General features: G+C 48.0%; 1 protein-coding gene across 1 annotated transcript; it reads right to left on the bottom strand.

Moving 5' to 3' along the window:
• Positions 1 to 21,517: 21,517 nt before the first annotated feature.
• Positions 21,518 to 22,771, bottom strand: LOC144115349 (uncharacterized). Its single transcript, XM_077649703.1, has one exon. The coding sequence runs from the start codon at positions 22,769 to 22,771 to the stop codon at positions 21,518 to 21,520; it is 1,254 nt and encodes a 417-aa protein (XP_077505829.1).
• Between the last annotated feature and the right edge of the window lie 791 nt (positions 22,772 to 23,562).

The following is a 23,562-nucleotide window of genomic DNA, read 5'->3' as shown; positions in this document are numbered from 1 at the left end:
GGTGGTGGTCCCGGGGTCGCGGAGTTGGAAAAGCGAGTTTCTTGAGCGGCGGCCGGGCGGGTTGGCCGTGTGGTGGCTGACGATGGTCCGGAGTCGCGAGAGTTTGGAGTTTTGTCTTTTTTAGTTAAAGCGGAGAGGCCGAAATCTTTCGGCATATGTAAATCAGTTTTGTAAATATGGTAATAAATAACTTTTTGAGGAAAGCCTTTCCAAGTGCAACGTCAGAAGACCTGCACGCCTGTCTCAAACTCACCAGTCGCGAAGTACGTCCCCCGGGTCACTCACGAGACCCGCCCTCTATCACTCCACGTCAACATCTAAATGCAACAACATCGCACAAGAGAGAGAGAGAGGGCAAATATATCGTGACTCAGTGAAAGAAGAAAGGAAGAAATAGATGCCGTAGTGGAGGTCTCCGGAATAATTTCGACCACATGGGGATCTTTAACGTGCACTGACATCGCACAGCACACGGGCGCGCCTTTGTGTTTCGCCTGCATCGAAACGCAGCTGCCGCGGTCGACTTCGAACCCAGGTCCTCCGGATCAGTAGCCGAGCCCCCTAAACACTGAGCCAGCGCGGCGGGTCTCTGGAATTTCGCCTCCATCGAAATTCGCCCGCTGCGGCCGGAATCGAACCATGCGTCTTTCGGGTCAGCAGCCGAGCGCCATAACCACTAAGCCACCGCGGCGGCCAAAATGCTTTAATTTGGTTGGTTTGGTTTATGGGGGTTTAACGTCCCAAAGCGACTCAGGCTATGAGAGTCGCCGTAGTGAAGGGCTTCGGAAATTTCGACCACCTGGGGTTCTTTAATAATAATAATAATAATAATTGGTTTTTTGGGGAAAGGAAATGGCGCAGTATCTGTCTCATATATCGTTGGACACCTGAATCGCGCCGTAAGGGAAGGGATAAAGGAGGGAGTGAAAGAAAGGAAGAAGACGTGCCGTAGTGGAGGTCTCCGGTATAATTTCGACCACCTGGGGATCTTTAACGTGCACTGACATCGCACAGCACACGGGCGCCTTAGCGTTTTTCCTCCATAAAATACGCTGCGGGTCCTTGGGCCCAAGATTAATATTAAACTTATTTTTGGAATATGGCGGTGTGCTTGGCTTGAAGCACTCTAGAACGGGTCGGCCCGGTATTGCACTGCCTCCGGGATTGACCCGGGGCATATTAGCGCATGCCTTTTCTTTCCATCTTTGCTTTCCTCTCCTTTAACTCTCCTACTTTCAGCACGCGGCAGCAAGCGCGGCTCGGCTTGAGCCAGTAGGCAGGCCTGTGCACTTTCCTTTCTTCCTATCAGCAACAGCAGTAGACGCCTGCCGTGGAGAGCAGCAGATGTGCGCTCCGTCACCCCGTTGCGGAGAGGAAAGGAGGCATCCCAGGCGAGAATGAATGAATGAAAACTTCATTGTCCACCGAGAAGGAGCCCCCAAATCTCCGATCCCGGCACGCAGACCTGGGACGCGGGTAGGGGATGCTGCGCAGACTAAGGATGCGTTGTTTCTTCACGGCCTTAGCCGCCAGGCGGGTGGCTTGCTGCTGGATGGCAGGGTCCTCGCTCCGCAGCGAAACTTCCCAGGTTTCTCTACTGTTGATGGTTAAGCCGGCGCCCGGGGAATCGGCGCATTCCCAAATTATGTGATCAAGAGCGCCCCTTTTTTACATTTTGAATCTTGTTTCATCCCCGGTCTGTGTCACGTCCCAGACTGGGCAGATGTAATTTCCAGATTGTCACCGCCTCCAAATGCGCGCCTCATCATTGGAGAGAGACCGATCTGGGAGTGAAAATATCCTTCCATGTAATTTATAGTGGTCGTGGTATGTAATGGTGCAGTCTTTCATAGCCGCACCTAGGCTGTTCTACGGCCGCTCGGTAGTAGAGATCTCGAGCGAGCGCGTGTGCAGCCTCGTTGCCAGGGGCAGATTCATGCGCATGTGTCCATATGATGGATATTTTTAAGCGAAATTTATTGCCCCAGGGCATCAATGATGGGTGAAGCTGTGATGAATGATGTAGTAGAGATTAAATGAATGGAAAAAGGTTGCAGATTTGATGAAGTCCAGTAGAGAAAGATGGTACGGTCCCGTCCCTGCGTCCAGGCAATGTATGAAGCAGGGTTGCTTGGTGAAAGACCTGCTACCATCAGGTGCCGGATCCTTGTAAGCTTGAGAGCTGGGCAGGCCCACAGTAAGTGATGAATGACGGCCTCAATGTCCTCGTGTTTACATATCGGACACCCTGGCCGAGGAAACAATTCTAGGTACTGAGGCCACTTCCGAGTGATGGCTGGTGTGAGGGCAACCACGACCCGGATCCTCCTAAGTGCAATCTCCTCTGCACGGGTAAGATCGCGGGGGAGGGTTACCGCACACGGAGGGATGATAGCACGTGTGCGCCGCCGGAGGAGTTCGAGGCAGGCGGCGGGAAGATTAGAAGAGGAAGCTTTCTGACCAGGCTGAGACCAGGATCTAACATCATCATAGCCAGCGTAGCGGAAGAAGAGACAGCAGACAACATTAGAAAGATCAACCAGCTGACCTTCGAGGGAACAAGGTACGAAGTTCAAACATACGTGGCAATGCCGGAGGAAGTCAAAAGAGCAGTGATTCACGGTCTTCCAATAGGTCTTACACCGGAAGAACTGGATGAAAATCTCCGAGTCCAGACCAAAGGAGTGGAAATCCTAGCAGCAAGAATTCTGGGAAGAAGCCGAACAGCTCTCATCACTTTCGACGGACCCTTTATACCGAAATGGGTGATAGTCGATACCGTGGAGCATAAGACATACCCGTACAGACCAACTAGACAATGCTGCTTCGTCTGCGGCCAGCAAGGACACCGCTCTGACGTCTGCCCCACGCCAGAAGCAAGAACCTGCAGGCAATGCGGAGCCAGGAACCCGGCGGCAGAACACGAATGCCAGATCAAGTGCATGATATGCGGAGAAGCCCACCTCACAGGCAGCAGCGACTGCAAGAAACGACTGAAAACCAAAGAGGACCTGAGGAGTCGGCAACATATCAGCAACAGAAGAGCCATGGGACAACCGAGAAGAAGTCGGAGTCGCAACCGAAGACAAAGATGGTTCAGCTCGGAAAGAGAAGACCACAACAAAAGCAGCTCCGACGAAAGATCCAGAAGCAGAAGCAAGGGCCACCAGGAAGGAACCAAGGGCGAATCCCGAGGAGAGAAGAGAGATGACTCATATCCACCCATGGGGAAGCAGCCGGAAAAACAAGGCGCAGCACCACAGCAAAAGAAGAAAAGCGGAACCAAGGTGAGCTGGGAAGCGGGTCCTCCTAAATCACTGTCTCCGCAGGCGAGGAAAGATAGGGAACTAGAAATGATTAACAGGCAGCTACTAAGAGAGATAGAAGAGCTTAGAAGGGAGGTACAGATGCTAAGAGAAGGCAGCCCCCCCCCCCCCCCCCAAATCACCACCGGTCCCAGAACATAGGCCCCAACAATCCAAAGAACCCAGCATAGCAGAACAGCTAAAACCGCTAGTACAGGCTATGCAGCAATTCAAGCAGGTACAAGAACAACAGAGCAAACAAATAGAGCAGCTAATGCTAAAACAGGCAGCTCACGATCAGGACATACAATACATCCGGAGCTACATAAAAAATCAAAACACACAGAAAAGAATGAGTGAAGCCAGGGATAGGCTATACAACGAAAGAAGATTCGGCACCGAAAACTCAAGCAACACCCCCAACGAACTATCCTGGCTGGACAAAACCAATTAAACGTTTGGCAGTGGAACTGTAAAGGCTGTAAAAAGAAACAAGGACTCCTGCAACAAATCATTTATACACAGGGAACGCCGCCAGATTGAATCCTACTGCAGGAAATAACTACACCGGCACTCAAGGGTTACACATGCCAAGAGAATGGCAGAATAGCAACCCTCATTAATAAGAAGCTAATTACAATAGATCACGGAGAGATTCCGGACACAAAAATCGAACACACGATAACAGAAGTAATACCGAAACGCAAGCTGAAGGCAAAGAGCACCTTCGTCGTCAACTTATACAGCCCCCCAAGCCAGAAGGATGGAGATTTCAGCACTCTTCAAAGGGATAAGCAAGATGGCTAAGGATAACATCCTCATCATAGCTGGAGACTTCAATGCGAGGGATCCAAAGTGGGGGTACCAAATTGGAGAAAGGAAAGGTGTAAGAGTAAACGAAGCGGCGGAGCTCATAGGGTGCACCCTCCTCACGGACGAAAATCAACCCACCCGCATCGGAAATAGCGTCAGTGTAGACATATGCCCAGACTTGACCTTCGTCCGAGGAACGCAGGCAGAGTGGACAAATCTCTTAGAGAACCTGGGCAGCGATCACCACATAGTCAAGACCACGATAGAGGCCAAACATGTCAAAAGAAAAATTGGCGTGGCCAAAGTCACGGATTGGGATAATTTCCGCAAGAAATGTAAACAGATCAAAGGGGAGATCACCTCAATCGAGGAATGGACCCAACAGCTAAGTCAAGCGCAAGAGCTGTATACAAAGGAAATAGATAGATCAGAGACTACACCAGAGATAGATTCGAGACTAATTAAGATGTGGGAGGCAAGACAAGGCCTCATGAAAAGATGGAAAAAGCAACAGTGGAATAGGAAGTTAAAGAAGAGGATCGCCGAAATTACAGCAAAGGCGAAGGAATACGCGATGCAGCTAGCAAGACAAAATTGGGAGCAATTCAGCAACTCACTTAACGGCACGTTGAGCACGGCTAAAACGTGGAGGATTCTAAAGAGTCTAATGGATCCCACCATGACAAAGACGGAATGCAGCAAAGCCATTCACCGGCTTGTCCACCAGCACGAAGGAACAGTTGAATAGCTGCTTAAAGCAGTCAGTACCAAGTGCTATGGTCAAGGCAAACCCGCGGCCTATCAAGAGAGCTATAAGGGCAAAGATAACCCGGAGCTAGACAGGCCAACCACCAGAGAAGAGGTATACGCTGAAATTAGATCCATCAAAAGAAACACGGCAGCTGGAGAAGACAAAGTTAAGAACTCTCTAATCCGCAACCTGGGTGATGAGGCAATCGAGCAGCTCACTACCTATCTAAACAAGCAATTGGAGGCAGGACTGGTGCCCAAGGAATGGAAGCACTCTATGGTTGTAATGATTCCCAAGCCTGGGAAGAAATTACACATAGAGAACCTGAGGCCCATCTCACTCACATCTTGCCTCGGCAAGCTCTACGAAAGAATTGTGACCAAAAGAATTCAAAACTATCTAGAGGATAACGAGCTGTATCCTCATAGCATGTTTGGGTACAGGGCAAACCTGTCAACGCAGGACATCCTGCTACAACTCAAACACGAGGTCATTGCCAATGCCCCGCAACAAGGAGAAAATCTAATTATGGCACTCGACATCAAAGTGGCTTTCGACAATGTCAGCCATGCGGCTATAACGGAAGGCATCAACAACACCAACTGCGGGAAGAGAGTCCACGACTACGTAAGATCTTTCTTGACAGGAAGAATGGCCACAGTGGGCTTGGGAGATATAAGAAGCGAGACCATAGACACTCCAAACAAAGGCACGCCGCAGGGCTCGGTCATATCGCCAATCCTTTTCAACCTAACCATGATTGGCCTGGCAAGAAAATTGGAAAGCATCCCAGGCATAAGACATGACATATATGCGGACGACATAACTGTATGGTCGAACCAGGGATCTCTGGGGCAGATGGAACAACAAATGCAAGAAGCAGCGACTTGTGTTGAGCAATATATCAAGAAAAGGGGTTTAGCCTGCTCAACTGAAAAATCGGAAATCCTTAGGATAGGAAAGAAGCCTACGGATGCAAGAATAGAGATAAAGCTCGAGGGCAAGATCATCCCGGAAAGAGAGATCATGCGAGTTTTAGGCATGTGGCTACAGAGCAACGGCAAATGCAACCACACGATTGGCCTCCTTAAAAAGTCAACGGAACAAGTTTGCCGTATGATAACCAGAGTATCATCCAGAAGATACGGCATGAAGGAAGGCGACACGCTAAAGCTAATGAACAGCCTAGTCATCAGCAAAATAACTTACTTCCATATCACAGCATGCTGACAAGTGAAGAAAATCAGGCAGAGATCCTAATCAAAGGAGACTACAAGACAGCTTTGGGCTTACACAGAAACACGTCGAACGACAAGCTGGCAGAACTGGGGCTGCACAACACGTTCGACGAGTTAAGCAGGGCACAAGTCATGTCACAGATACAAAGGCTAAGGAACTCGGCAACAGGGAGGGCCCTCCTAAGAAGGCTGAACTATAAGGGGGTCCTGGACATAGAGGATAGATCGGCAAACATCCCAGACGAAATACGTCGAACCTACCAGGTTAGCCCTATACCCAGGAATATGGACCCAAATCTACACGCAGCCAGAAGACAGGCAAGGGCTGAATACGTAGAGGCGAAGATAGCCACACAAGATCAGGCAGTCTACACTGACGCCACTCTGTACCCGTGGACTCGTAGCCAAAGCATCAAGAAAACGGTATCGGTTGTCACAAAAAAGAAGGGTGGCCTCATCAGTGGCGCATCCACGAGAGATGGGGCGATAACTGAGGCAGAGGAGATCGCCGTAGCTCTAGCGGCAGCCGAGGGTTATCGCACCAACAAATCTCTCACAATCATAACAGATTCCCAAGAAGCGTGCAGACGCTACATGGTAGGAAGAATCAACAAGAAGCACTAAGGATTCTCTTGAAAAAGCAGCGAACCAACGAAAAGATCCAACATAGGATCTACTGGGTACCAGGACACGCCGGAGTCGAAGGCAATCTGAAGGCGGACAAGCTATAGCTCGCGAGCTTACTATCCGAGCTGGTGCGTCAAACGCCTCGGACGGCCCGGAGATAACGGTAGAGCTCACGTACGCAGCAATCCTCAACCTCATCAAAGGCAGAAGACGCAAATATCCCAGCCACATCATCTGCTAACACAATATGAAGCGACTTGTTGGAGAAGACTCCAAACAGCAGCCTTCCACAACATTCACATTCTACATAAGATGTATCCGAAGCAGTATAGGGATACATGTCCGTGGTGCGGGGCAACCCCCACGCTGTATCATATCACATGGGAATGCATACACAATGTAGCCTTCCGTGGTAACAAAGAGCCAAATGCGGAGCAGTGGGAGGACCGGCTAACCAGCAGCCAGCTCAAGGTCCAAAGAGACCTAGTGAGCCACGCATGCCGGATGGCCAGGGACAGCGGTGCCTTGGACTAGGGGCGCCAACCACGCTCAGCCTGGAAGACATCGGCAATCTTCGGGCAAGCAGCAAGACTCCTTTATTAGAACAATAAAGTTTATTCACTCACTCACTCCTTTCTTGATGAAAGGAGGGTAAAATTGTCCAAATGAATGAGCCGAGGCGGTGATGAGTTTGCATTCGCAAGGCGGGTCGCTAAATCTGCCTGGCTTTGATAGGTCAGCAGATCCCGTGGGACCCACTCAATACGTACTGGCTGCGGGATGCGTGCCGCGAGCCGGTGGATGTCCTGACAGTTTGTACAGCTCAGCGACAACAAGCCAACAGATAATCGCCGGCCAACATGGAAATAACATGAAATAACATGGAAATAACATGGAAAGGAATCATGAGTACGACAACTGTCGAGGTACACAAAGGATTAAGGCAAGGGTGTTCTCTATCACCGCTGCTGTTCATGCTTTATATGATAAGTATGGAAAGAAGGCTACAAGGAAGCACTCTAGGTTTTAACCTGTCGTACAGATTAGGCGGAACGGTTGTTGAGCAACGACCACCGGGTTTAATGTATGCGGACGATATTGTACTGTTAGCAGATAGCCAGGAAGATTTGCAAACTTCGGTGAATTGTTGTAGAGACGAAGGAGACAGTCTAGGTTTCAGTTTTAGCGCAACTAAGTCAGGTGTTATGGTTTTCAACGGTACAACTGATCAGGAGCTTACAATACAAGACCATGAAATACCCCGAATGGCCAAATACAAATATCTCGGGGTACGGGTAAATTAAGGGCATATGTACACGGAAAAGCACGAGCAGTCTCTCATAACAAAAACGTGAAGGGATGCCGGAATAATGAAACATTGGGCATTGTGGGGGTACAATAGGTATGAAGGGCTGAGAGGTATGTGGAAAGGAATAATGGCGCCGGGGCTTACTTTTGGGAATGCGGTTCTGTGCTTAAGGGCAGAAACTTAGTCTAGATTAGAAGTAAATCAGAGCGCTGTTGGAAGATTAGCACTATATGTGCCCACGGGTAAACCACGAAGGAGGCAGTGCAGGGGGATATGGGCTGGACATCGTTCGAAGCACGGGAAGCTCAGAGTAAAATACTATACGAAGAACGCCTGAGGAAATTGAACGATAACAGGTGGGCAGCTAAGGTATTTAAATACCTATACAGAAAGAGCGTTGACTCAGAATGTCGGAAAAGAACTAGGAGGCTAACCAGTAAGTATGCCAGATACGATGCCGGAGAAAGACAGAACATTAAACAACGGGTTAAAAACGCGGAAGGTAAAAATTGGATAAATTCGAAGGAAAGGAAGCATAATGTAGAACTATATCGATACTGGAAACAGCAGATCAGGAAGGAAGGGGTTCATGATAACTCAAGAGGCCGTGCCCTCCTCTTTGAAGCTAGGCCAGGGTGTCTTAGAACGCGCAGATATAAAAAGAAACGAAGATGACATGTGTTGTGTGTGGTAAATCTGTAGAAACAATAGAACACCTCGTACTAAAATGTGATGGCATCCATCGTGATGTCGATGCAGGCACAGCCACTCTTCCTGAGGACCTAGGGTTTAGATATAACAATAGTAATGCAAATAAATCTGCGGTTGAAATTAGCAAAAAGCGATTGGAGGATTGGTGGCTCAAAAGCAGAGAGGTGACATAAGTTTTAAAGTGTAGGAAGACGTATTTAAAGAAAACGGCGAATTTTAATAGATTAAAACACATTTAAACAAAAATAAAAGGAAAGAAAGCTGAGCATGGTGGTAACTGCCATCACCTCGTTTCAAAGGGGACGCTCGTACCTTCCATCCATCCGGTAGAAGACCTCACGGAATCTCTAAACGTGATGAGTAGTTGCTGCCACAGATGGCGCTGTGATCAAGGGTGGTAGCCGACCCCACGAAATCTCGAAACGTGATGAGTAAGAGCTAACGCTGTTAAAATTGGCGGAACTTAGGAAGTTAGCAATATGCGAGTATAATACATGTTCCATTATTTTACAAGATACTCTTGTTATGGAAATTGGGCGGTAGTTACGCGGTGATGATCGGCTTCCTTTCTTGAAGACTGGGATGACCTTGCCCACCTGCCAGTCATGTGCAAGTGAACCGGTGTTGAGTGATTCCTGGAATATAAGTGATAAGAAAAGGCTACACGTATGTTTAGTATTTTTCAGAACTTTTTCGTTTATACCGTCCACACCGGTGGTTGACGAGTTTTTCAGTGATGCAATCATTTTGACAATGCCGATGGGATCAAATGTGATGTTTGCATGAGAGGATGCGTAAAGTATGGCGGATCAGGAAAACTGTCATGTGGTTCATTAGTAAAAATCGAACTAAATGCTGAGTTTAGACAATCTGCAACCTCAGTGCTAGGAGTCAGAGATTCAGAACTATTATTAAGTGTGATCTCATTACGTTGATAAGGGCTGACAGTTTTCAAAAATCGCGGCGGGTTAGCCTGCAGCATGGATGGTTAAGTAGTGGAAAAAACCAAAATTAAACCTTGATGGCGTTATTCTTTCAGTTATTGTAATGGTGGGAATGTACACGCGTGTATGTCGATGCATCTCTGTTTTGAAACGCAACCAGTTAGACTCGAGAGAATTCCGTGAAAAGTTAGCTGCGAACGTGTCGAAGTATTCTGATAATTCGCGATTCATGCTGACGTAGTCCCCTTTTTCACAAAGCGTTAGTGTTTTTCGATTTTTTGTTTCTTTGCAATAAAAACAAGTATGTATCGTCAGATGGTCGCTCAAACCGCGCAACGTGGTGATAGGAGTAAAGTTATCAGGATTGTAGGCTATCTTTGTGTTGGGGCGCGAATTAACGGCAGGATGCCTTATTCAAACTGTTTATTAACAAGGTTAAGTTTAGAGTATAGTGAACTAGAATACTTCCTAGTGGCGCGACCGGTGACTGCTGGGGCCAGCTCGGCTGAAGCGAGTTGACACTGACGGCCGCCAGGGGCGCTGCTGCGCCTTTTCCTAGCCTCCGGCGCGCGCGTTGGCAGCACATGGCAATGCGGTGTGTGATTTAGCTCGCTTCGCGCGCGCGCTGTCACGCAGTTAATTTTACTTTAGCGTTCGTATCTTGCTGTTAAGTAGGGATAGCAGTGAGCAGCAACTATGTAGCATCAGTGTCAGGGAATTTAACGAAGTTATGGCGAAAAGAAGAACTGATTCCCACTGTTTTGCGCCAGGCTGCCGCACCGGCTCTTGCAGGATCATTCATGGTGTTATACAAGTCATGACGTCACGCTTTCCAGCTGAAGCACTGCGTCCCAACTCTGCATCGGCCGACAAGATGAATTCTTTTCTGTCGTTTCTGTCAGAGTGGGAACGCCACGCAAATGGGCAGCGGGGCTTTCTAAGCCAGTCCACAGTAACTGGACTGCGTGTAACTCTATGCAGTACCTTGTCGCTGTTGAAGTACTTGACTCAACACATTGGTTTCAAGTATGTAATGACAAGCAGGGTGAGCCAAGACCCCGTGGAACATCTTTTTGGCATCGTCAGACAGTCATCGGGATGCAGTACTCATCCTACACCTCAGCAGTTCATTGCTACAGTGAACTGTCTCAGCTTCAGCAATCTTGCACACTCTGTGTCAAGAGGAAACTGCGAGCCTGCTGTTTTAAGTTCACTCTTGAATGCAGATGCTGGTGAGCAGGACACTTGCACTGGGAGGGAGAAACTCATTGACAGATTTCTCGATGCCGGAAACTTGGATGCAGCCGACGCCCTGCTCACAAAAGCTGTGCCTGACCATTCTTCCATTGTTGTGGCATCAAGCGACTGCAGGCTAACCTTTTACATTGCTGGTTACGTCGCGCGAAAATGCGTTCTAAAAACGGGTTGTGAAAGGTGTCTTAACCTTCTTTTGCTCACCAAGGAGGCAGCGGACAATTTAAACATGGCCGAGCTTGTCCGTTTAAAGGACAAGGTGGGTTACTTTACCCTTCAAGCAAGTTGTTTAAATTTGTGGCTGACCTCGAAGAGTCATTCACAACCTGCTTTAGCCTTTCAGAGCTGCACTCTGAAAGTGTGCTTGATGTTTTGGACCTTGCTAAGCAAAAGCAGCAAACTAAGCTTGGATGCCCTGAGCACGCTCATACCATAGCTGCAGAAATAACTGCATTTTACCTAACTACTCGTCTGCATTTTTTCACGAAGAGCATTAATCGAGCCAGCGACAGCAAGCGGCAGGCGTCAAAGCACCTTAAATTGAGTAGGTGCTGAACAAGGCAATGGCAGGGAAGTTGTGGATTTTGCAAACAAGATTTTTTTCTGATCATTTTCTGCACTGAAGTCAGTTGTAAATAAAAGCTTCATATGATGTTCATGTGTACATAGCTGTGACATCAATTTTATAATTATTACTACATCAAAAACAACACCAAAACTCACACCATAGCGGCAAATCGATCATATTTAGAAGACCATTGACTTCTCTGAGCCATATATGAGCTCAAAATGCCGCATAATATTTAGCTTAAACGGTTTACTTCTGAAAGTGTGTGAACAATAAATGGCTGTGAGTCTTTCGGGTCTTGATCTTCAAACCACAGCAATGGTCGCGCAAATAATTTGCTCTGTATGTCATGCTGACCGCTTGTCATTCTGCGATGGTGTTTTGCGCCAAAAATCACTCTGCAAGTCGGAGTTTAGCAGACGACGCGACAGTAGGAATGTTGTATCCTTGCTTAGGTACGTGGTTTTCGGACGCGTTTCAATAATTAACAAGCCTAGTCACTGTAACTGACAGGCGGAGAACAGCAAAAAGTAATAAATGAGCGATTCTTATTAGTAAATGAGATGAAAAACGCAAGATGACAGACGACCTTTTCAAAACTACGCGAATTCCTGTGCCTATGAAAAGTTGCGGTGGCGCCATCTCATGGCGTCTGTTAGAAAACGGCTCGCCTGCGCCTCGCCGCTCGCGCCACTAGAGAGTATTCTAGTACACTATAGTTTAGAGCGATTACATGGGTGCGTACGGTCCAGCGTCCATCTTGCGTCTCCCGTCTTCCTCCCTAAGGTTGCTAGCCGCTTGCTCGCCCAGGGTTGCCGGACAACTGCGCTTTTTCCGCTGCGTGCGCTCGCCGCGCATCGGAAGGTCCGCTAACTTTCGGCCACTCTGGCATCAGAAGCGCCCTCGCTTTCGTCCAAAGGCTCCTCGAAGTCTTCAACGTCTTTGTACGACGTGCAGACCATGTTTTTAGCGAACTGATGTGAGCCGTTGTTGCGTAGTGCTTGCTTCGTGTCCCCTTCAGTGCCGAGACTCCATACGTGTCGTTAGGTTTAACTTCGGTGACAACCAGCGGCCCTTTGTAGCGAGGCCGCGTCTTTGTAGGCTCGCCGGTGTTCTCGGGCGCACATCGCATGACGACTACGTCGCCAGCCTTCAGCGCATCTCCACTGCAGTGACGCATGTTGAACCATTTCTTGTACTTTGCCTGAGAATCCAGTATACGCGTTCGCACTTCAGCTTGAAGCTGTTCTGGATTCGTCCAGGCGACATTATCTTCTGTTTCTGCAATCTCACGCAACGCTGCGTCGTGAAATTTCGGGTTGTAGCCATAAAGCACCTCGAACGGAGCCCTTCCAGTGCTCTTGTTGTAGGACGTGTTGAGAAAAGCTTCGACACCCTTTAATCCAATGTCCCATTCTCGCTGGTCGTTTCCGTCCATTGTGGTCATGATGGTCGGAGCAAGGGTTCGGTTGACCCTCTCAACTTGACCGTTCGCGCGAGGGTGTCTCGTTGAGTTCAGCACGTGCTGGATACCCGTGGCTTTGCAAAATTCTTCAAATGCTTTTGATGGGAAGCTCGTTCCTCGGTCGGTTGTTATCCTTTCCGGCAGACCGTGACTCAAGGTGAAGTCCTCACAAGACTTGATCACACTTTTTGCCGATGTGTCTCGTGAAAGGAAGAGCTTCACATACTTTGTCAGGTTGTCGATGACGACAAAGATGTACTTGTTTCCCTTTTTTCTTCTCACAAATTGGCCCAGGTGATCTGCATGAATGGGTGTGTGTGTGTGTTGTGTGTTGCGTTGTGTTGTATGGCACATAGGTAACTGATTCCATCATGCGCCAAGAACAAGGTATAGGAAAAGTCTTTTGTTGATTATTATAGAAATGTTAGAATCATCCCTGCTCTAGAGGCCCTCAAACGTTAATATTACCCAGTGAACACATACACAAATTTTAGAAATGGCTACAAGTAAAAGCTTTAAAGAGGGCAGGGTAACCTCAGTAGCTTTCCTTGGCTGCGCAAGAATATCGAGGCTCCCAACCAACTCAAAATTCTTTCTTCTTCTCAGGCATTCTCAGGCTTTCTTCTCAGGCATGAGAAAGTGGTTGAGGTGTACTAAAATTCAAACAAACCAGTGGGTAAAAAATTTAATCTCTTGAGAAATGCCGTTTCGTTAAGAAAGCTATAAACACATGATATATCAACAATTGCATCATCTCCTGAAATTAGTGCGGGATGAAAAGGAATGCATTTAATATGAAATTTAGTCAAATATGTTTTTTCTTAATTCTTCCAGTTCCACACAAGAGAATCAAATGTGGTTAACCGTGAGTTCATCTCCGCACTCTTGGCAAGCAGGTTTGTCTTGTTTTGTTACTAGGAAGTTGTGCGTAAGGTGCGTGTGGCCTATTCGGAGACGGCAAAGATCACTTCCTTGAAATTTTCTTGGTGCACACACGACTTAAATTCACCTAAAACTGGTTTTACCACGTGTAGTTTATTATTTACAGCATTTTTCCAAACCGACATGACTACCATTTTTTTCGCAGTTTCCTTGCTACTAATTTCATGCAATCATTAAACGGTATATTTACTTTATTTCCTTGCCACGAGCTTTAGCAGCACACACATCTGCTCTCTCATTGCCTTTTATTCCCACATGACTCGGGACCCACCACAGTTGTATATGTTGTTATTGAGCTGTGGCAGTTACTATGTTATGTAGGATGTAACCAAGCAGAGGGGAGCTTGCATTTTTAGAATGGAGAGCTGTAAGTACACTTAAGGAGTCTGTGTAAATATCGCATTTTTGAGGTTCTCACTTAGTATTTTTTCTATGGCCACACATACTGCGTAGCACTCCGCGGTGAAGATGGAGGAACACTGTGGTAGTCTTACTATTTCCTCTGAATTCCCTCGCACCACAGCGCTTCCTACGCAACTATCTGTTTTTGATTCATCAGTATAAAATTCTGTAAAACTACTGTATTTTTCTTCAAGGGCACGGAATTCTTGTATTGTATGTTGCTGCGGAGTTAGTTTTTTACGGAAATATGCAAGAGTGAGGTCACAGGTTGCAGGAAAATTGAACCATAGAGGCAGTGGACCACGTCTTGGAGCAATGCCAGGTAATGCACCCATTACGCCGAGGGTTTTGCACATATCTTCAAAACGCAGGAAAAGTGGCCTTACAGCTAATGGTTTGTTGTTAAATAGTGTTCTAGATGGGCACTTTGTGACTATTTGGTGACAGATATGTTTAGGTAGTGAACGGATTTTTAAAACGTACGAGCATTTGAGCATGGTTCTTCTCTCTGTAAGTGATGGTTCGTTGGTTTCCACATAAATACTGTTTATCGGTGACGTCCTGTATGCACCGGTGGAAAGACGCAAGCCTAAATTGTTTACTAGATCTAGCCGTTTAAGGTACGATTGCCTCACTGATCCATAAACTATGCATCTGTAATCTAATGTAGAACGTACTACAGAGCGATGAATCTGTAAAAGACAAGTCCTATCAGAACCCCAGTGTTTTCGTGAAAGTACTTTAGTATATTCAGAGATTTAGAAGCTTTATTTTTGAGTATGTTTATGTGTGGTAGGAATGTGAGCTTTTTGTCATAAGTTATTCCTAGAAATTTGTGCTCATATTTAATTGGTATTGCGACTTCGTTTAAATACAGGGAGGGATCAGTGTGCAGTCCTCTTCTAAGCGAGAAAAGAACAGCTACTGACTTTTGCGTAGAAAACTTGAAACCATTTTTGTCTGCCCATGTTAATTTATTTACTGTCATCTGTATTTGCCTCTCGCACGATGTAACGCTAGAGGATGTGCAAGTAATCTGGAGATCGTCGACGTAGACTGAATACATGATAGACTTTGGAATTATTTTTGCTAGGGAATTCATTTTTACTATAAAAAGCGTGGTGCTTAAAATGCACCTCTGAGGCACGCTGTTCTCTTGAATGAAATTCTTAGAAAGAGTGGCACCCAGGCGTACTTGAAATGAACGGTTGGTCAAAAAGTCACTCAAGCATTTCAGCATTCTACCGCGGATTCCGAGGTCTCCAAGGTACCGCAGTATGCCAAACCTCCATGGGGTATCATAGGCTTTCTCTAAATCGAAAAAGACCGCAAGGCAGTGTTGCTTGTTTATAAATGCTTCTCGGACTGTGTTCCCTAGGCGGAATAGATGGTCGGTTGTAGAGCGCGCCTTTTTAAACCCACACTGATGGATGTCAAGAAGGTCACGGGATTGTAATATGAACATTAATCTAATGTTAAGGACGCTTTCGAAGGATTTGGCAAGTACGCTTGTTAGGGCTATAGGCCTGTAATTGCCAGGGGAGGTAGGTACTTTTCCCGGCTTCAACAACGGTACAATAATGGCTTTTTTCCATGCCTCTGGAATCTCTCCTTATAACCATATTTTGTTAAATAAATTTCAGAAGCGAGTCTACAGCGTGTTCGGACAGATGGGCAAGCATTTCGTAATGGACTTCATCTGGTCCTGGCGCAGTCTGTTTACCAGAAGAAAGTAGGCTGTTAATTTCTTGTAGTGTAATTGGGCTATTATATGCTTCATGTGCACTGCCCTTTATCGGCAGCCTTTCTTTTTCGGCTGTGTTTTTATATTTCAAAAATGATTCTGTATAGTTAGAGGAACTAGATAGTGGAAAAATGTTCAGCCAATATGTCTGCCTGTTCTTTTATATTTGTCTGTACGCCAGGGGCGGTCAGAAGAGGAACTGTGAATGGAGAGTAGCGACCATCCGTTTTGTGTACTGCCTCCCACATTTTTTTTCGAAGTGACTTGGCTGTTTATCGAGGAAATTAAACGCTGCCAGGATGATTTTTCGACATTTCGACGTATGTACCGCGCTTTTGCTTTTGCTTTTTTAAAGTTTATAAAGTTCTCCTGCGTGGGTTGTCGGCGAAATATACCCCAAGCTTTATTTTGTTGTTTTTTTTGCTTCTTTGCAATCTCGTGTCCATCACACTTTATGGTTGCGTTGTACTATTCCTGAAGATTGGGGGATAGCCAAGTGTGCGGCAGCAAGAATACAATTTGTGAACTTTTCATTTATTTCATTTACATTAAAATTTTCTAACGTAATATTTTCTAACGTGGCTACTGTTCTAAAAACCTGCCAGTCAGCTAAATTGAGCTTCCAACACAGTGGTTTTGTCTGGGTGACTGGGGGGGGGGGGGGGGATGACAGGCATATTTCAAGAGGAAGATGATCGCTTCCATACGGGTTGTCTAAAACATCCCATTTAAAATCGCTAAAAAACTGATGGAGAGCTAAAGGACAAATATAAAACGCTCATTTTTCCTGAACTAGGGGAGCAATAATTAGGTTTACCGGTGTTCAATAAACAAATATTGTTGGATAGTATAAAATCCTCAATAACCTGACCTCTGCTATCGGTTTTCTCACTGCCCCAGAAACAAGAGTGTGCATTAAAATCGCCAAATATCAAGTATGGCTCCGGTAACTGTTCTAAAAGGTACTCTAATTCATGCTGTCTTCGAGATGTGGTTGGAGATATACGCTACAAATTGTAATGGTTTTGTAACCAACCACGGTGGCTGCTACGGCTTCGAACCTAGTTTTCAGTTTGATCTCGCTAGCTGCTACTCCTGGTTGCACAATGATGCCTACGCCTCCCGAGAGTCTGCTCGCCCCCTCTCGGTCACGGCGGAAGACAGTATACTTCTTTAGCACCTTTGTATGCTGAGGGCCTAGATTGGTTTCCTGCACACATAAAGCAACAGGGGAAATTGTGTTTAAAATGTATTTTAAGTGGTTATAGTTATTTACGAGACCTCTGCAGTTCCAGTGTATTATGAAAGCCATCTTGATGTTGAGTGCGTGTGTTCAGATAAAATTAGATTAACTATGATTAGGCGCCGTCACTCGGCGCCTCACATTTTTTTGATCGATCCAAAGACCTCCGCCGTCCGTCCGATGTGGATGGCACGGGGCTGCCCTGGGTCGTATCCATCGCCTCAGCAGAGGCACTGGACGACCGTGCAGGACGCACGCTGACATTTGAGTTAAGCCCCAACTCGATGGACGCATCCTACGCGTACCGGCTGAGCGCCTACGCGCACGGGCGTACGCTGGATCCTGTCTGCGCATGCGCAAAGCGAGACACGCGCGCAGGCGCGCGCGTTGCTAGATATCTGGTCATGTCAGTTATTTTCGGCCCTGGCGGCGCGCTGGCGCACGCGCCGGAAGTGGCTCGCTGGTTTGTGGCCAATGAGAGGGCACAGTTCCCGCTATATCCGTAATGGGCCTCCGTGGCGCGCCGACAGATTTTTTTTTTTGTAAACGAGCTGCGACAGCCCCTTGTGCAAACATGTCGTACATAATAAGCAATGAAAAATTAATCGCTGCTGTTGAGAGGCGCCGCTCGCTGTGGCTTGCCAGCCACAAACACCACAAGAATAAGCTCGTTACGGCAGCGTCCTGGAAGGAGGTGGCGGCGGAAATAATGCCGGGAACACCATGTGAAGGTAAGCAGGCACATTGCTCATGACGAGCACTTCATGATTGTAATGTTCTTAAGATTCCTCATGTTTCAATCACGCAGATAACGTTTACCACATTCAGAAGCGGTGGAAATCTCTCCGCGATAAGCACTGAAATACGTGCCAGTTTGAATGAAAAGCTACTATTAAAACTGCAGTTCAGTTTATATATTACATAACTTGCCTTGCTACTTTCAAAATCTAAAGATTTCAAGTGGCAGTCTAACTGTTTTGGCCAGTTCCAATCTATAAGGTCTAGCAACAACGTGCTAGTGCGCGCACGAGCGCGAGTCAGCGACAGGCTATGGAGGTGCACACCACTTGCGACGCCCGTAGCGACGCGGCGCTGGGCGCACAGGCGCTCTGCGCGTACGCGTAGGATGTGCCCATCGAGTTGGGGCTTTAGACCTCGACCAGTGGGAAGAGGCCTTGAGGCCCGCTGACCCGGGGGTCTGCGCAGCCTGCTTTGGGGTTGGCGGAGTAGTATCAGCTACTCCACCAGGGGGCGCGGATAGCCCTGCCATAGGCCCACTGCGTGCGGCCTGGACAGGTGCCGAAGCCTGGTGTGATGCGCCGCGCCCACGCACCACATCGGCGAAGTTTGTTTTTGCAGTGAAGGAGAATCGGTTTGTTTCGTTGTATCGCCTTCTTGCTTCCTTGAAAGAAATGTTTTCAGCGGTTTTCAGGGTAATTATTTCTTTTTCTTTCTTTCAGGACGGACAAGCCCTGGAATATGCAGCATTCTCCCTCACAATTTGTGCACCGCGGGGCAGCAACACATTCATCTGACTGGTGGTCCTTCGACGAGCATTTCGCGCAAGTTTTGCGGCCGCGCCAACTCTGTGAGCCGTGGCCGAACCTCTGGCAATTGAAACATCTGCGTGGGTTGGGTATATATAGCCTCACATTTATTTTCAGGTATCCGACTTCAATGCTTTCAGGTAGTGTGCTGGTGTTGAAAGTGAGGATCATGTGTTTCGTATCTATTTCATTGTTATCCTTCCGGATATTTATACGCTGAACATTTATGACATCTTGGCCGGCAAGGCCTTCAAGCGTTTCTTTTTCAGAGAGGTGAACAAAATCAATTTCTGATATGACGCCTCGGACTGTGTTCAAGGATCGGTGTGACGTGATGGAGACAGGAATCTCCCCTATAGTTACAATGTTTGCAAGTTTCGAGTGCTGGACGGTGTCACGTAGTTCGAGCAGTAAGTCGCCACTAGCCATTTTTGATACATTGTACCCAAAGCCCAAGGTATCTGTCAGGCACTTTGCAACCAGGAATGGGGAAATCAGTCTTGCTTGTTCTTCAGCTTTGCTATGAATGACATGAAATTTTGGGAATGACACTTTTCTTTTTTGAAAAAAATCTTCATCGTTCCGGCCTCTTTTTAGAGAGCGATCAGGTTTGGAATGGAGGGGAGCCATAAAAAAATAAGTTTTTCAGTCACGGTGCCAGCCACCCACCACGGAGCCCAACAAGGGGACGGGACAGCAACTTGCACGCAAGTCCTGTCCACGCCAGCTGTACACCTGAACTATAACCAAACATGACGAAACCCAGGGTAGTTCGCCACACAAGGTTAACCCTAGCCGCCCATGAGAAAGGAAAAAAAACCGGGAAATGAGGAGGAGACAGGACAGTAGTCACAAAGAAGATAGGAAAGTAAAAGATAGAGAGGAGGACAGGAAAAGGCGACTGCCGATTTCCCCCGGTCGGGTCAGGCTGGAGGTGCCGTCTACAGGAAGCTGGGGCCAAAGTGAAATGAAAGTGTAGTGAAGTGAGTGTATTGCCTCCGCTGAGGAGCCTTTGAAGTACAAACGCTCGGCATCGGCTCAACCACCAGGATCCCCTTTCCCCCGGACACGGCGATGCCACACACGGCTAGGCGTGGGTGCTCGGGTCCGTGGTGATGCACTGTTCACCATCATCCCCTTGTGGGGAAGTCCCTGCGGATGCTCGGGAACCCGTGGTGTCGCCACTCACCAACGCCTGCAAGCTGCAGACGCCCCCCTGCGGGGATGCATGAATGGTCTCGAACGGTCGCCGCCCAGGAGGGATGTGGTGCAGGAGTCCCTTTTCCTTGCCACTTGGCACCTTGCAGATCAGGCACTCAAAGCACCGTCTGATGTGCTCACGAACGTACCTGCGCATCCCTGGGAACCAGTGTGTTTCACTGATCTTTGCGATTGTCCGATCAAGCCCGAAGTGACCTTCCAAGTCGTGAAATTTAACACAAAGGCTTTTTCGCATGGACTTAGGCATAACGTAGAGCAACTTTTTCTTGCCGTTTGCCTCTGTTTCGCGAAACAGTAGTCCCTCCTTCAGCACGAAGTTCTGTGCCAAGGCGCGTTCTTCTGCAGTTCGATCGCGTGACTTTTTCTCTAGAGTGATAGCTATTCGATGAATTTCTTCGCCTGACCTCTGAATTATCAAAGCTTGGTCGAGCAAACTGATTGTCATCCACACGTCCAGCTTGTCGGCGATGACATTATCCCACGGATCGCTTGGGTCTTCAACTGCAGCGCGGCTCATTGCGTCAACGTGCCCCATCTACGAACCTGGTCGATGGCGTATGTCGAAGGTATACTCCTGAAGCATGTAAAATCATCTGGCTATCTGCGGCTTGAGCGTCTTTGTGGCGTTCAGGTAGATTAGAGCCGGACAGTCAGTCACAAGGGTGAACTCGATTCCAATCAAGAACATTCTCAATCTCTCGATGGTCCACACTATTGCCAGCAGCTCTAACTTACTCGAATGGTAGAACCTCTCAGCTGGGCTGGTCCTTTTGCTGACGTAGTAGACGGGGTGTAGGACGTCATTCTCGTCCGCTTGCAGAAGAATGCCCGCCAACCCGTTAGCACAGGCGTCGGTGTGCACCTCTGTTCTCGCCTCAGCACAGGATGTGATGTCAATGCGCTCTTCAGGGCCTGAAATGCGTCCTCCTGATCCTGGTCCCAGTGAAATGCCTCGTCTTTTCGAGTTAACCGACTCAGCGGCTCGCTCAGCGCTGCGTAACGCGGGACAAAGCGTCTGAAGAAGTTGGTGAGCCCGAGAAGCCTCTTGACTTCATGAAGGTCTTTCGGCACTGAGAACTCATCGATTGCTCTTTGTCAGTTCCCGGTCTCACGCCGCCTTCACCGATGACGAAGCCCAGGTACTCGACTCGGTGATCTGCGAATCTACACTTTGAAAGTCGGAGTGTCAGTCCTGCGTCGCGGAGAGCTCGAAACACTTTCGTCAGCCTTTCTAGCATCTCTTCAAAATTTTTCGCAGGTACAAGGATGTCATCGAAGTAGCATACTGCTATAGTATTACGGAGATTTCCCAGAGCTGTGTTCATAAGGCGCTGGAACTCTGTCGGTCCATTCGAAAGTCCAAAAATGAGTCTTTCAAACTTCTATGTTCCGTCTGGGGTCACAAAGGCGGTCTTCTCTTTTGCAGATTCCTTCTAAGGGACCTGAAGAAAGCCGTGCGCAAGGTCAAGCGTTGTGAAGAGCTTGCTTCTTTCGAGTTGCTCGCTAGCGCCATCAATTAGTGGCAAGGGGTACTTGTCCTTGACTGTTTGTGTATTCAGCTTCCGATAATCGACTACAAGTCTCGGTTCGCCGTTTTTCTTGCACACGAGAAGTACAGGGCTTGCGTAAGGTGACCGTGACTCCGTCACAATTACTGCGGCCTTCCATGCACTCGCTGACAATTTTCTGTATAGTTTCACGCTCTTCTTTGCTTGTTCGGTAGGGTCTAGAAGAAACCGGCGTACTTCCTTCAGGACAATGTCCATTTCAATGAGGTTGGTGCAGCCTAGCTCCTCAATATTCGTTGCGAAGCACTCGCGGTGTTGGTTGAGGAGTTTGAGTAGGTCTTGACGTTCCTTCGTCGTCACGTCGTTGCCTGTTGCAACATCCTTCTCGTGAATCGGATCCGCAGTTGCCGTTTTCACTTCCGTTGTTTCGCTTGTTGTACTGAGCTTAGCCGTGTCTATATTTACTTCTTCTACTCGACCAAGGCTCGTCCCTTTCTTCAGGACCTTCTCGCAGTTGGAAGTGTTTGCCACAGGTACACTGAGCTGCTTGCTGGCAACATGAAACACGCTTCCAGTAATCGTACCCTTTCGCTGGTACAGGACGTCAGTCTCTCCTTCAAGGTCTGCACTTGACATGATGAAATTCACTGAACGTGGCTCGAGGGCTACGTCGTTCTTTGTCGTGATTTTTATGGCTTGGTTTTGGCTGAAGGGTTCGAGATGCCCGAATGTATCGTCTCTCTTCTCCATGATCTTGAAGGTGTCGTCTACCTTGACATAAGCGATGTTAGGCAACTCCGTCCACGTATGACCAATGATTACCGAGAAGTGCTGGGCTGTGTCCGGCACGACATGAAGCATGACGTATTCGCCTTTCACGTCATATATGTCTATTGCTGTTCTGAATCTTGAAAGGCATTTGACAGGGCTTTGGCGAAATCCATACAACTCCAGGTTGTCTTCTTCGAAGCAAGAGCAACAACCCATGGCGTCGGATGCCTTGATCGTGCAGACTGAACTTCCGGTGTCGACGAGCGCATCATAGCTCCTCTGGTTGACCACCGCAGTCTTTACGTACTTGATGTTGGGTAGCTCGCTACTCGATGACGCAGGCAAGTATTGTGATGGCTGTTCAGCCTCCGGCTTTGTGGTTTCATTGTTGGTGCGGTGAACAGGCATCAGACAGTCTTTAACAACGTGACCGTATTTCCGGCATCTGTAACATTTCGGTTCTGTGGCCCTTTCAGCGCTACCGTACGCGATCTGCTTCGGCTTCGTTTCCACGCCTTCTGGTGTGGCCGACACACGCTTGCTTCCGCCCTGGCTTGGTGGCCGGTGGCTTCCACGGGAGCTAATTAAGGTAGGCTACCTCCCCTGCTTCGAGGCTTTTTGCCGCCTCAAGCAGCTCGAAGGATGTAGTGAAGCTTGTTGCTTTAAGCCGCAGTATCGCAGCGTGGTTTGCATTCTGCAAGCCCGCAATGATCAAATTCTTCCATTGCGAAGTGTCCTCCTTGATATCGCACTTTGTGCAGAGGTAAATCTTGTCGAAAAAATAGTCGACAACGGACTCGCATGGACCTTGCGTACGGCGGAGCATTCTTTCGGAGCGGTAAAGCGGGTTTCTCTCGTCGTCGGGAAAGACCTTCTGGAGCTCCTCCGCCCATTTCTCCCAGATCTCCAGCTGCTTCCCCCTTGCTCTGTGCCACTTCAAGGCAGTCCCGCTGAGCTTCGACGCTGCAACCGCGAAAACGACACCGTCCCTCCAACCGGCCTGCCCCGCCACCATCTTGACATTCGATATCCACTCCTTTGCTCTCTCTCTCTCGCTCCGGTCCCCGCAATGGCGGTGCCTGCCCGAGAAGGCGGGAATGGATGCCGACAAGTCCGGCATTGCTGTAACCTTTGTGCGTTGCCTTGGTTTTGGGCTGCCAACAGCTGTACGTGGGCTAGTTGTTCGGTGAGCGTCGTCA

Source organism: Amblyomma americanum, chromosome 1 (genome assembly GCF_052857255.1).
Source record: "Amblyomma americanum isolate KBUSLIRL-KWMA chromosome 1, ASM5285725v1, whole genome shotgun sequence".
In the NCBI taxonomy this organism is placed as follows: domain Eukaryota; kingdom Metazoa; phylum Arthropoda; class Arachnida; order Ixodida; family Ixodidae; genus Amblyomma; species Amblyomma americanum.
The sequence above is the reverse complement of the archived record's forward strand: the minus strand, read 5'-3'. Positions and strand labels throughout refer to the sequence as shown.

Bases quoted from the DNA above. Each gene is read 5' to 3' on its own strand.
- LOC144115349 (XM_077649703.1), bottom strand. From the start codon at position 22,771: ATGCCTGTTCACCGCACCAACAATGAAACCACAAAGCCGGAGGCTGAA.